We start from the raw sequence: 15,181 nt of genomic DNA on the forward strand, positions 1-15,181 counted from the left end.
GTTCACTGCCCTTTCCCCTGCTTAAAATACAGGTTCCAGGAGAGACACTTTTGCTTGTCCTGCTTGTCACTATAGTCCCAGGACCCAGCAGGGTGCCAGGTTCATGATGAGCATTCGGGAAGTATTTGCAGAGTAAACAAACCGATGGATAAATGAACGGACGGAGGAACAGAACTTTACAGAGGTTCAAAGTGCCAGGTTTTGGCTCAGGTCATTGGTCTTTTCTGTTTAAATGTGAATTTCGGTATACTTCGGAGAGTCTTTTCATGCTAATTATTTCTCTTGCCATATAAATATCATGCCTGGATGTACATATAATGTCAAAGCAGTTTGGCTCATGGTCAAGCGGTTGACATGAAACACTGGCAATAGGATTGAGAAGGATGCTGACTCAAAAGATGGGCTTGTTTTGCTTTGCTTGTTTCTTCAGGCTGGGAGACACGTGAACTAGAGCTGTTTGGAGAAAAGATAACTAGAAGGGTGAAGCCCTGAGTGGAGAAGACCTAGATTCATCTGGATGGATGGTAAAACATTCACCGTGATAAACAGGGAAGGTGGACATCTGTCAATGTTGGAGGGTTTAGATGCTCACCCAAGAAGCTGTCCTTGCTCTGATAAGCAGCAAATGTGCCTAATTACACTAATAGGGCCAAATAAGGTATTTTCCAATTCCAGCCAGGAGAAGCCACAGGCAAGGAGATCACCGAGCTGAAATTCAACCCTTAAATAAGGGTGTGTAGAAACAACAGAGAAGACCTAAACTGATAAAACCAATAAATGTTTCCAAGGAAACTTTCGCTGGAAACTGGGTGGAAAGAAATGATTATGAAATTTAACTTACTAATATTTGTACATCCTATCCTTTACAAAGATCTTTTCACATATATTATCTCAGTTTTATAGCACTCGTAAAAGTGACTCCAAAATTGAGAGCTTGATGACAATGCTATGTATGGACCTGGGGAAGTTGCAATGATGGGGAGAAAAGTCAGGAACTGAAAATGGTTAAAGAATTCATCTGACTTACTGGTTTTCTGTACCAAGATAGGGCCACATTGTCAGAAAAGCTTCTTAAGATTCTTACGGTTATATTGCATCTACAGCTCCAAAGACTGGAAACTCCCTCTTGAATTCATCTTTGGATCCTAAGAAATGATTTGATTTAAAGGTGAAATAAAAGTGACTTCTGCTTTGATTTTTCCCCCCTATCTGGCTAATGTGAGCATGTGTCCTTCTTGAATATGAACATAGAAAAATACACTAATTAACATACAACATAAAGCAATCTGACCATTTACTATTTTTATTAGTATCACTAAAAATAGTCATACTAGTAAAGAAAATAAAGACTTTAATCATTTTAACAGTTTCACATACATAAGTTAAGAACTTTGTGTATTATCTCGAGAAAACTGTGAGACCCAAATAACTCAGTATGATTTTGATCAGCAGAATCACACTTACTCATGGAAGCATCTTTTCCTCTGTCTTTCTGATTTCACTCCACTTTTCAACTATCAGTCATAAAGAAAGAACACCAACCCCAACTGAAGACAGTTATCATTTAATCCTTCTAGCCACTCTGCTGGTACTTGCTATCACCCCTATGGAGTAGATATGAAAACTAACCCTTTATCGCAATTCCTCAACCTTTTAAATTTTATAGAATTTCCTAGGGCCATGAAACCACTAACTGATGGACCAGCCATAATAGAAATCCAAGCTTTCTGATCCCAAGGTCAGTGCTCTCCCCTCAATGTAAAGCCAACTCTCAAACATCAGCGCTACTTATTTACAGTATATTATCTTTCCAGAATTAAATGCTTATCTGACAACAGCCAGTAAGCTGGAGAGTCATTAAGACATAGTTCCTTAGAACAACACATCTCAAAATGTGGTCCAGGGACAACCAGCATCAGAATCCACCAAAATTCTTACTAAACATACAGATGCTTAGACTCAACCCCAGAACTATTCAATGAGAATCTTGGAGGGGTGCCTAGAAACCACTTTTTAACAAACTCCACCAGTGATTCTGTAGCACATGAAAATTTGAAAACCATTGTGTCTAATTCTTCCTCTACCACCATTAATTTGGAGTTTCATACTGACGAAATTCCGTATTCCCATTGGGAGTCGTCTTTTTGATTATGGAGTTTGTGATGGAATTCTACAAAATTCCATAGCTTCCTTGAGGGTCCCTTTTGGATTCTCACAATTCCTAACAAGGTCCCTAGGTATAAGCAAAGCAGGCATACAATATATACTAGTCCCAACAGGAAAGCACTTACCACGTGCCTACTCTCACAGGCACTGTTCTAGAAGACTTTGAGCACAGATCTCATTTCAACTTCGAGGTAAGCACTATCCTCAATTAACAGCTGGGGAAATTGCTGCCCAGACAAATGGTGTATCTGCCCAAGTCACCTATCTGGAGGGCAGCAGAAGTTTCAATCCATATCTTCTCTAGCTCATTACCTTTTCTTTATTCTACGACTGGGTTCCTCCCCATAGATTACCGCCTTTCACATTTCAAGAATTAGGGAAAATAACTTCCCTAAGCTCTTGAGCAGACAAACTAGTCCACTACCATTTTCCCAATCCTCTACTCTTATTTTTCCAATACTTAAGGGTATTCCCACTAAACTAAAGTTAATGAAAGTCATCACCAATAGCACAAAATACTGTATAACATACTCAAAAATTCATCTGGAATTCTCCATAATGAAATTGCCAAAGACTCTCAACATCTCTCTGATACGAGCAACTCTAAGAACAAATTACATAAAAGAAGGCAAACTTCAGGCCCATCCTTAGGTTTATATAGACTCCAGAATGGCATGAGCTAATGAAAGTCTAGAAGTACTGGTCCCTTTAACATCAGCTTCAGGAAGATAAAGTGATTTTCTTCAACTATGAGAATGTGGGGAAGACAAGACTGGCTTCTGAGTACACCTGTGTCCATCAAGTCACGGAATGGGTTCCATCCCTGGAGAATCGGCATGAAATCTGTGAACTGAACCTGCCATTGTTAATACTCTATTGCTGAAGAAGAAGGAGAGGTTCAGAACTCAGCGACAAGACCAAAGAAAGCTTTTTTTTTTTTTTTTTTCCCAGCTTCTAGGAGCCAGGGTGTCCTACAGTTCCTAAACAAGCCCTAACAATAAGCCTGACCCAAACAAGAGTCAAGTTCCATTACAGGCTGTTGCGGCCACAGTCCCATGGGACATGCCCATGGGAAAGACAGTGGCCCCTGGCAACTCAAGGTTTCTGGGCTGGAAGAGGTCTTCCCTCTGTGAAGAAATTCCACAGGAAAGTTCAGATTCAGAAATCAGGAAATACTTGGTTAAAGTTTGGCTGTTTTGGTTAAAACTAGATACTGATACACACCACTCAAACATATGTAATTACCATCAAAGATTTAAATTTGGCTTAATGTCCTGTTTCACCACAAGCTCTGTGATGCATGTGCCACAAAAGAAAGATGAAAAAGGAAGGCAGCAAGTAGCAGGAGGAGAAGGCACTAAATGAGAAGGATGCAAATAACCATTAAGGGAAATGATCCTTCAGCAGTATAGCACAGAATCAAATGAATAAAATATTTATTTCCCATTAAAAATAATGATTCAGATGTAGGTATAGATTTGGGTACCTGAGAAAGCTTCCCAGGATATACTGTTCAATAAAAAAGAAAATGGTTACATGTTAGCACTTAAGGCCTGTTCATGTAAAATATTATCTCCATATCTATAAATATGCAAAATAATGTCACTGCTATTTAGACCACCTCCAGGTTGGGTGATTCACAAGAGTCACAGGACACAGCACACAGTCATACTCACAGCTAAGATTTATCACAGTGAAAGGACAAAGAGCAAAATCCGAAAAGGAAAAAGGTGCATGGGATTGAGCCTGGTGAAAATCAGCAGCAAGCGTCCCCGAGTTCTCGCTTCATGAAAGGACACAAGACACATTTAATTCCCCCACAACAAGCTGCCACAACACATGCAAATGTTGCCAACCAGGGAAGCTTTTTGGAGACTCAGCACCCAGGGGTTTTAATGGGGGCTGGCCATAGAGACATCCCCTACCTGGCACGTACCAAAATTCCAGACTCCAGAAGGAAAGCAGGTGTTCAGCACACACCATATTGTTTGCACAAATGGTTTAGGCACAGTGAACCACTCTCAGTTCTGGTAACAGTGGCAACCTTCCTAATATCCAAATTCTCACTTGCCAACCAAGGCAATCTCATAAGCAGGACTTTGAAAGGACAGTAGCCAGGCTTCTATGTTGATTCTTGTCTGCACAACTATTTACTAGATGCTTAGTGATGTGAAGCACTGAACACAGTATCATCCTCACAACATCCTTGAGATCAAAGTATCACCTCCATTTTATAAATGAGCAAACAGAGTCAAGGAAATTAAGAGTGGACCCATGTCATTTAGCTATTGAAGTAGTGAGACTGGGCTATCCACCCTGACCTGTCTGATCCTAAGGCCAGCTACAGTGTATTAGACATCCAGAGAGGTAGCTTTGGAAGGATGTTCACCAAAAATATTAAAAGCGGCTGGCTCCAGACGGTGAGACTTCTTCTTGTCTCATTGGAATATATGTTTAAGTGATAGTGCATTATTTTTAATACCTGACATAACAAAGATATTTGAATTGGAAGGATCTTCCTTATATCTTTTCTATCTCATTTTCCATCTTCCTTATATCTCATTTTCCACCCAGTCTAAAAAGTAATATTTAATGTCCAACTAAATATGCCCAGAAAAACATGTGGCTTGAGTTGTCAAACTATCAACAACTGAGATGAGAAACCATTACATCAAAATTTTGGAATAGTCCATTAACAAAGATCTCTCTCCAGACTCCTCATTTTCTAATACATTCTACACTCACCACCAGAACAAACTTGTTCCCTATTCAACCAGTTTCAGTGGCTCCCAGCACCTAGCAAAGTCCAAAATAACCCTTTATCTCATATCCAAAAGCTTTCCACAATCAAACCCCTTGCTCCCACTTTTGACTCATCTCCCACTACTCTCCAGGGTAAAGGCAACATTCCAACTAATTGTGGGCCTCTTGACTTCTGGCTGTCACAGGTGGAATGTCTTCTCAAGCACTAAAATCTATCAAAATCCAACTGTCTTCCTAAGGACCACAATGGAAAAGTCAAAATGGAAAATGAAGACCTTTCAACAGATTTTTCCTACAGAGATACATGTAAGAACTGTAATTGCCAATCTATAGAATGGGCCATGCAAATAAGAAATGAATGTTATAAAGCATATTTAAAACAATTTTCACAGCCAAATGAGGAACCGTTTTTCATAAAATTGATGACACCATGGATTGTAAGAGACAACATTATTTTATGCAGCACTCTGCCAACTAAACTATGACTCAATACATTTTAAGGATTGGACTTTCTATTTTATACTTATTTAAAGAATTCCTTTAGACTTGTTCAGACAGCCTATGCACATGAGGAAAACACAAACAAAATAAACTGGTCAAGGTATTTCCCAAAATTCTTACAGAGTCCAGCTCTTCTAGTTATACACTGACTAGGCATTATTATCCTCCATGCTACTCCACACGATACCATCTGCGGGGTTGCCAAGAGCACTGGTGAGACATCATTTCTTAAAAAGAGTGCTCCATTATTGTCTCCAAGATTTTCTTCCCAACAGCTGACACCCAACTTCCAAGTTCTGAAGTGCACTCACAAACACTGACAACTATGGCACGACTACCCCGTGGCTGACAGCAACTGTAATCCACATCCCAATTTCAGAGATGTTAAAGTGTGAAAAATTTAAGTCTATTTTAGAAATGATGAAATTTGGGGCTTGAATCAAATACAGAAAAGTTCAGTTTAAGAATGCAAACACCGTATGTATAAATACAAGCCACGAACAGAGAGGGACAACTGAAGATAGTTTTTGCTCTATACAGTTCAAGCCAGGATCAATGTCACTGACCAGCACTAATCCATTTCAGCTTTTGTCATGCTTCAGTCTGAACCCTTGCCTCATCTTCTGAGAATTCCCTCTCTACTGAGATCCTCCAAAACACCAATTAGAGCTGGCAGGAGGAAAAAGCTGGCTGCCTTCAGTTCTTCCCTCAAAGAAGCCATTCTTTGTTTCCTTGGTACCTGCAAAATCCTCTTCTCTGATATGGCAAAACCTCCAGAAACTACCCAATTTGAGCCATGGATAGAGATAGTGAGCTCGTTACAAAGAGGATGCCATTAAAAATAATAACAGCATAGAAGAGTCCAATAATACTCATTTTTAAATAAAGCCTTTTAAAATACCTTTTTTTTTTAAGGGAACACAAGTCACAAAAGGTCTCAATTTATATTCAAGTTCACAAATATTTGTTCAATGCTATAGCAGGTTTGGAGATGAAACAGAAATAAATTCCTGTCCACATCAAGAACTCACCCAGTCTAACTGGAGAGAAAAATAAATTCATGAGGCAGTTTAAATATTTCATTTGTTTTCTAGGTCTAATACAGACCCCACTGCTGCTTGTTTTTTTTTTAGTTTCTAAAGAAGGGCTATAAGAACAATGCATCAAAATGTCAACAATCTAAAAATTAAGATGTCAGCTTTTCCTCTATACTGCAAATTACAAAAGAATTAGGGGTTTGGTGCTAACAGAAGCTTACAGTTCTGAAGTGTGCAATTTAATGAATCATCCCAAGGTCTAAAAATGCAGTACTAAAGACATTTCAACCAAGTGATCTGCAGTTTCTTGTAACTAATTTCAACTTCTCTACTTTAGTCTTCTTTCTTCCTTTTGTTTTTGAAATGTATTTTGGAATAGCCACACAGTTAAGTAATGGGGAACTGCCCAGAGTTCCAATTCACATAATATTCTCACATGAAAAAATGACAGTCATCTTAGCAAGGAGGTACAGAAATGATAATGAACATTTTTACTTATTCTTGTGGTTCTTTACTTCTTTATGCTCATAATCACATTCAATTCAGAAATCAAAATTTCACTATTTTATAGTTCCAGAATTTAAGTCTGGGTGAAACAGGACAGGTCTGTGATAATCTCTGTACCTTAATTCCAAATTAGGATTAAGTTGCCAAATTACAAACGGAAATGGAAAACAATTTCCCCAGATCATTGCAGGTATCCTACTGTGAGGCGCCTAGCTTTTTCCCTTGTTCCAACTACCAACTACAATCTCATTACTTAAAATTAGATCAGAAAAAAGCACTGCCTGCCTGGAAAATAATCTGTATCTTTACAGACACCAAATTCTTTTAAACAACAACCCTAATAATCTAAACAAAAAATTTAGCAAGAATTCTATTTTGGTACAAAGAACATTAAGAAATACATTGACTCTGTGCATAAATAAAAATATAGACTCATTACTCGTTATTTTGATAATTTTTTAAACAGCCCCTTTTGAAGATACAGTATTTTTCCCAATAAAAGGAATATTCATTCATTACTATTGTTTCACAAAAACCCCCCTTCCTCCTTGATCTATGAAACATGCTCTCCCAGGTAGTCTTGTACTCATTTCTACTTTCCATTTCTCCACACGATACCTTATGGTGCAGTTGAACTTGAGAAAGGAACACGTCTCATTCATTTAGCAGGCAAAGTTAAAGCCAGCAAGATGCTTCAGCTGGTCTGGTTTTGCCTGCCCCACCCTTGTTTCCTTTGAGCCATAGTGATGTCACAACGCACGGCAGAGCAATGACTTCACTGCCCCAGTGCTTCCCTCTGAGCACATCATTCTATGCAGCCAGGGCAAATCCAATGACAGAAAAGAACAGCAGAACCCGCCAGGAGCCCGGAGAGTCTGCTGAATTCCAAAGAAATTAGCAGCTAGCCAGCCTTTGGAAAGAAACAGATGCAGCAATTGCACCATTCAGGAACTCTCTAAATGAAGTGGTGCTAAAGATAAATTTGATTCATGGCTTTCAATGGCAAGTCTATATTCCATAATGAAGCTGACATTCAAATAAGAAAATTGTAGTAGCATACTTGGAAGAGACTAGAGTATCTAAAGATGACCAGGGAAGACTGCTTAGGAAACCCCGCTCTCCATTACAGTCAAATTTCACACGCAAAAAAAAGAAATGTGCATTTAATTTTCAGTCAACTCTTGCAGTACTACTTTCACCACCAAAGACCAAGGACATCATTACAACTTGTCAATTTTAAGACTTTTTTTAAAGCATCAACTTAAAAGGTAAATGCATATTTTACAGCATGGAAGAAAAGACCTTGAACAAACTCCTGCCATACTTAATCTAATATATAGTAAATCCCAAAAGGATTCCCTAGATGATGACAATATTGCATCTTTCATGAACGGTTGCCTCTTTTCTACTGAGGTGGTCCTTAATGCATTTGATCAACCAATCTAACAAACCAATGCATATATAACACAGCATCTGAACAAGTAAAATATCCCTCAACTCTTATTTCAGCACAATTTGAAGTTGGCCAAAGTCCAAGCACTGTTTAAGAAATGACAAAAAAAAATGCTTTTAACCTAAAATGCATTCGTGGAGAACAAATGACTTAAAAATTAAAGGTATATCACTGAGACACTGACCTTTGACCTAAAGCTCCTCAATCCTTCTCCCTAAAAGGTGTTTACAAATAGAGTGGTTACTCCCTTCTACTGAGAAGTTATTCACAAAGCAAGTGCCTAAACTCTATTAACTAGATAAACTTTATGCAGTACCTTGTGCATCCATATTTTATTTTTCTAAACGATCAGAAATGCAAATGAGACAGCATTTAGTATTCAGCTTTTATTTACATTAATACCTTCCGAAATTAACAAACTGACCTCACAGAGCTCCAATTTAGAATTTATCTCCTTCCACAATTAACTTTGTTACTCCATCTAAAGTTTTAAATGTTTGAGGCCAAAATTAACATTTACTTTACAAACCCTCTCTGAGCCAAAATATGTCAACTCCCAGAGTTCCCTGAAGCTTGATGTCCTCCTTTTTCTTAATAAAGCTTTTCTGCTTAATTTGTTGTAACCGGTGCTCTCCATGGCTCCCAGAAATAAATAGAATTATATCAACTTTGTTTCCTTGAGACTTTAAAAACCAATGTAAAATTCAAAATGTATTTAGCACATGGTGTGAAGTTAAATGCTACCAAAAGAAACTCCAGCACACCCGGCCTCTAGGAGAGCCTCAACTAGGGGACACGGACACACACACACACACACACACACACACACACACACACACACACACACACACACACACACACACACACGATATCTGCAAAGGCAATTTCACAAGATTGATGCAAAATACCTGAAACACCAAACTTAAAAAAACATAATGGAACCGCTGCCTCAGCAGCGCTGCCCGACCCTCTCAGTTTAACCAGCCCAGCCCTCCACACGTAATTGATACCACATGTTTCCTTTATCATTCTATTTGCTCTGCAACATTCTCTTCCCAACTTTAACCCTGGGCTGCAGCTGGAGGAAAAGCCCCTAGAAAACTTTGCGTCCGTTACGATAAAAACAGAAGAGGATAGAATGTTCCCACCGCAAAGGGCGAGAGTTACAATTTACTCTGTAACCACACCCACCGCATTGCAGAAGCCATGAACTTGGGGTGGGGGGGGGAGAGAGGGAGACGGGGAGAAGAACGGCTTGATTAGAGGGAAAAGCCAAGAGAGCGAGCCCCTCGGGCAAAGGCCAGGAAACACCCGCGAGGAACCGACAAAGAACAAAACTGGCGGTCAGGAGCTCGACCTCCCCACCCCCACCAACCGCAGAGCTGCCCCCGCAGACACCTCGCGGCCGGCAGCCCGCAGCCCGGGGGGCGCCAGGTGAGCGCAGCTCCGAGCCCCTGGGCCACGCAGGCCGGGCCTCGCCTTCCCGCGCAGGGTTGCGAGCAGAGCGAGCGCCGGGCCAGGGAGTCACGCAGGTGTCCGGGCCAGAAGCACCCTCCTTTCTACCCCCAACCCCCTCCCCACGGCCGGGATGCAGCAGCCGCCGCCCGTCGGGGGACGCTGCCCCAGTTCGGGAACCCAGGGAAGTTACATAAAGCGGCCGGCCTGCTCCCGGCGGGGATGCGCGGGGCCGAGCGCACCTTCTGGACGCGCGCCCGCCCTCGCTGGTGGCCCCCAGGACCCGGCGGCAGCCGCGGGGCGCTGCGTCCGCCCCCGCCCCCGCCCTGGCGGCGCCGCAGTGTCGCTGCCCCCCCCCCGGTCCTCCCTGCGGGCCCCGCTACGCGGCGGAGAGGGGCCGGCCCGCTGCAGCCCGCTCGCCTCGCCCCCAACCCAAGTGTGAACTCAAAACATGGCGCCCCGAACGGGGAATTCACCATAATGAGCCGAGAGGAGAGGCCGCCGGGCAGGGTCGCCCCTCTGGGCGAGGGCTCCGCGGGAGGCCCCCAGGCCGGAGACAGCGGTCAGGCTCCGCGCGCCGCCGGCGATGCTGCAGCGCGGCGGGACTCCTCGGCTCGGCCCGGGCGCGGGACGCGGCGCAGCGGCTCGGTCCCGGGGCGGGGGGTTCGGGTGGGGGGTCCCGGCGGGCGGCGGGGAGCCCGGGCCGCGGCGCTTGGGCGCGTGGATCCGGCGATCTCCCGGGCCGGGCGGCGCCGGAGCCACGCGTCAGCCACACAGCCCGGCGCACCGCGCTCCGGCCTGGGGCACGTCCTCCGCAGATGGGAAACGGGGAGACCCCCGCGTATCCCCCTCCACTCCGGGAGGCAGAAAAGTTACCTCTGATCGGCGAGGACTCGGGGCGCGCCGCAGCGTGGGGAGCGGGCTCTGGCTGGCGTCCTCCCGGCTGTGCGCAGGAGACTCGGGCGGCGGGCGCGGCGCGGCGTGGGGAGGGCTCAGAAGCGATGGGAGCAGACGAGGAGGGCCGCTCGCGCTGTCCCCCGCCCCCCTGTGCAGGAGAGACGAGGCTCTGCCGAGCTGCGGCGGGGCGCACGCCCAGGGGCCGTGCGGAGAAAGCCAAGCTCGGTGCTGACTTCGCCACCAGATGCGGGGGAGGGCGGCACTGGGGTACTTTAGGACAGTTACGTTGTAATGTATTCTCCAGCCTGGCGCCGGGTCAGGCTTCGGGGGACAACGCCTGGAGACAGTTTTCATTGGCGTTAACCTTTGGATTTCCACTTACATGATTGCCTTCTCTCTCTCTCTCTCTCTCTCTCTCTCTCTCTCTCTCTCTCTCTCTCTCTCTCTCTCTCTCTCCCTCTCTCTCTCTCCCCCCTCCCTCCCCCCTCCTCAGCCCTCCCAGGCACCCCCTGTGAGTTTAGGTGTGTGTTGGGGTGGGGTTGGAGGTGGGGGTCCTTACCTTAAGGTGAGTTATTTTTTGGCTTAGGGACAGCAGTGATTTTTTTCTTTTTGAAAGAAAAAATAAATTCAAACGGGCACTGTCTTGCACATGCTAGATGCTCAAGAAATATTGTTAATAGAGAAGATGTGAATCAAAGGTTGTGGTTAGAGTTTCTTGTCTTTCAGCAACTCAGCTACCTCCCACTCTTTCCCAGTCCCCCTGCACACCCCCACACCCCGAAAGACTGTCCATAATTAGAAGTGCTCTCCTAAGCTCACTGATCCCAGCCAAACAGAGTGGGGTGGGGTGGGGAGTAATTATCCATAAAGCTTTCCACTGAAATGGGGTAGAGGGGCTCTGACTTGGAGGGGAAAGAAGTAATTCCTGTTTGTCTCACAGTGCCTAAGCTCTAACTTAGTACCAAGGCATACTTACTAACTTTTTAAGGCCTTCTCTGAATTCCCCTAGCCACCCCTCCAGGAGCTCACAGACTCATTTAGGGAGGAATGCCCTAATGTTGCATTTACTACTGATGCCAAAGATGTGATGAGAAGGGAGGGAAAAAAAAGCCTTCAACTTTATAGGTGCCAGGGATTAGTGGGCCTGGTCTATCAGCGGGCCTCTGGAAGGTGGGGGATCTTGGCTTGGGTTCCTGAGGCAGGGGGAATTTCAGTAGAAAGGGGGGTGGTGTTTGACTACTTTGCCTGGAGTGCAAGGGTTTTGACAGGTTGTACAAGAGAGATGGAAAAATTATTGTTGCTATACTGCTGTGGCGTTTATGGACCTGTGTTCAGTAGAAGACATGCAGCTTTGGAAAATTTTCAGCAAGAAAGTGCACCTGAGTCATGTTTGAGGAAAAACAATCTGGTGGGATTGCAAGGTCTAGAATGGATGGGCAAATAGCAAGGAGCTGACAGGAGGACACCAGGCGTTGTTCCAAGTAAGGTCATGAGGAGCTGACCTGGCTCTCAAGTGACAGATAAAGGTGCTGTTCAATTACTGGATGATAGAAACTTGGAGATTATCTGCATTAATTTCCCATCAGGGTCACATGAGTGCTAGAAACACATATATACATTTCACATATGCACATATATACGGACAGTATATAAGATTTCTGAATGAAGAAAGGGTTCCCTTTCCTTTTTTTGTGCGTGAAGGCTAAAGCACTTTACTTTAAAAGTGGACTCAAACAAATTGTATTGTTTATAATAAACACTCAGTTGGCATTATCATCAAGACAGATGGTTTTGCATTTTCATACATTTTCTTGTATTTTTGCTATTTTTTAAAAACTGAAACAAACTGTTTTCTCCAGGGCTCATGAATCTTAGCCTTTCTGGTAATGGAGAAATATCAGCAATAATATATGTATGACTAGTTTCTTGGGAGAAGGATGTCAGAACACAGAGTTAGAAACACCTCACTAAGTATCATAATGTTCCATGAATTCAAAATTTGGGGTAAACACTGTACTGCCAGACAAGATAGGATTTACCAAAGGATTATAAATACTGAATCTTTGTATAAATATATACATATGTATTTTTAGATGCTAGGGTATTAGAATAGCTAGAGGGAAATAACTGAAATGGTGGAACTGTAGCCCATGCCATTCTTTGGAACTTGCTCTATGGCTACTCGTTGAGTTGTACTTTGAAAGTTGTAACCTTTCTGTATGTTATCTTGTATTTCATATTAAGGAGGTAACTAAAGCTGTGGAGCTGTAGCCCACATAACATTCTTTGAAACTGCCTATATAACCAGTTGTTGAATCGTACTTTGGGGGTTGTCACTGTTCTGTATATATGTTAAATTTCACAATAAAAATGTATTAAAAAACAAAACACTGTACTGCTGTGTAGTTCAATAGTAAATTTGGGAAGCAATTACAATTGGACTTCACCAAGGCCCTCTGCTACATTTTGTTGTTGTTGTTTTTCCTAGCATAAATATGGAGAAAAGATATGCCAAAAAATAAAATCAACTAATCAGCAGCATGTAGCTCTCACTGTAATCTGCTCGCATCTCTGTAATGACACTGCATTCTGTCTTGATATCTTGCAGGAGTCCCTCTTAGCCATCTCTGTCTCCCCACAGTGCCTCACTTGGTACATTGCAAGCCAAGGTCTTAACGTTTTTGCTAAATGAATGAATGGACATCGAATAATGAAATAATCTGTCATGCTGAGGGTTCAGTTTCCTCCTGTGTAAAATAAGGGGCTATTTCTAAAATCTCTATGATTCAAAAAAATAAAAGTCCATAAACTAAAAAGGCAAGATCACATATTAATACCTGTTGAATGAAAGCAATAATGAAAAACTTACCATTTAACTCTCATCAGGAAATAAAACAATGAGCTCTTTCACATGGATAGGACAAGAAATGTAACAAAATAAAATAGAAGGCAAGGTGACCATATAATTACAGTTGGATTTGCTTTCTTTCATAGGTGACTAACTTCTCTCTGCATCCCTCACGCTACCAAAAATAAAGCTATCCTATATGTCCTCCCCAAAGAACTCATTATTCTTTTCAATGTAGAAACCCCTCATGGCACTTTTTCACTGTTACAGGAAAGCAGTTCTTCGGTCAAGGGAACACCTTTCACAGGGTCCCAGAGTTAGGGCAATTTGGCCCCAGAACCCAGTTCTTTAGATTCCTTGTTTGCAATAGCCCTACCACGCTGTATGTGTCTTACACAAATACTGAAATAATCCATATAAAGCGGGCAAAGTTTTTGTAAGTACAACCGAGTTCTTTTCCATCTCGATTCTGCTCTCCACTGCCATTCTAAGGCTTGCTCTACAATGCTCATCTTATTCACGGGATCCTGAAATTGCTCCACTCTGCAAAGAACTGCAGATTCATCACTTAAAGCTAGTAAGTCACCCAGCTCTAGCCCTGGTACAAAGAAAAGGGGCACAGCTTCCTTACGGCAAGGTATGTGTGCAACATCATCCTAAGCTGAAGGGAAAGAATTCCGCACAAACATCTAGCACACCAATGCTAAATCACTGCAGTTCTGCTACTTGAAGACCAATGATAACTCCAACCTGGTACTCAAGGCAAGGACAGAATTTGAAGGTTGCCTTCACAGCCATGTTGGCAGAATCAGGGGAAAGACTCCAGAAAGAAATACAGAGAATCTGTCCCGGGAATCCATCTGAACTTTCCCTCAAATATTAGGATTGGGGAAGAATAATGAAACTTGACCAAACTCCACAATTGCTACTCTGACAGGCAGCAAACAATAATTTTCCCTCTTTGGCAGTCTCAGACTACCCTTACATAAAACATTGTGATATTTAAAATATCTCCATATCTTTAATCCTTTAGGTTAACTGATTTTCCACATAAACCGCCTTAGTAAAACAGTAATAACACTTGCAGTAACTAGTTGAGAACTGTTTTATGGTCAAGGTAATGTCGGGTTCCTGTATTACATATGGGGTCCCTAAAATCAGCATTAATAGGGACCACAAATAAAAGAATTGCGGGGAAGAATGAATAATTCAAAAGCAGCATGCTTATCCTTCCAAAATAAAAATTCATTTGAGAGTTTCTAGGTTCTAAGAATAGTGTTAAATTTACAGCTCATTAAAGCTTCCAGATGCTCCCTTTATTCGGAGTTTGTATACATGAATTCAGGGGTCTTTCTTTATACATTCAAAGCCCAGATGCAAAACGAAATGAAAAACATCAGTAAGTACAAATATGGCACAAAATGTTCAAAATTGTACATGTTTGAGAGGTAGCAAATTTAGATATAACGTCATTAAAAAAAATCATTTCTATTCATCAGAATTCCAAATTTGTCACCTTTCTCTCTTCGTACTTTTGTAAAAATACTAGCATAA

The 15,181-nt window shown here is 42.5% G+C and overlaps 1 protein-coding gene across 2 annotated transcripts in view; it reads right to left on the reverse strand.

The window, feature by feature from the left end:
- The window catches only part of EPB41L3 (erythrocyte membrane protein band 4.1 like 3), a 179,427-nt gene extending 168,497 nt beyond the window's left edge, over positions 1-10,930 (reverse strand). Inside the window, exon 1 of one of the 2 annotated variants that reach the window (XM_037806294.1) lies at positions 10,759-10,930. Coding sequence is in view for 1 of the 2 variants with exons in the window: in XM_037806292.1 (XP_037662220.1) it covers positions 1,085-1,097 (13 nt within the window). In the remaining variant the exon portion in view is untranslated. Of the gene's footprint in view, positions 1-1,084; positions 1,106-10,758 lie in introns of those variants that run through there. The other variant, XM_037806292.1, reaches the window with a different exon arrangement.
- Between the last annotated feature and the right edge of the window lie 4,251 nt (positions 10,931-15,181).

Source organism: Choloepus didactylus, chromosome 16 (genome assembly GCF_015220235.1).
Source record: "Choloepus didactylus isolate mChoDid1 chromosome 16, mChoDid1.pri, whole genome shotgun sequence".
Classification (NCBI taxonomy): Eukaryota; Metazoa; Chordata; class Mammalia; order Pilosa; family Megalonychidae; genus Choloepus; species Choloepus didactylus.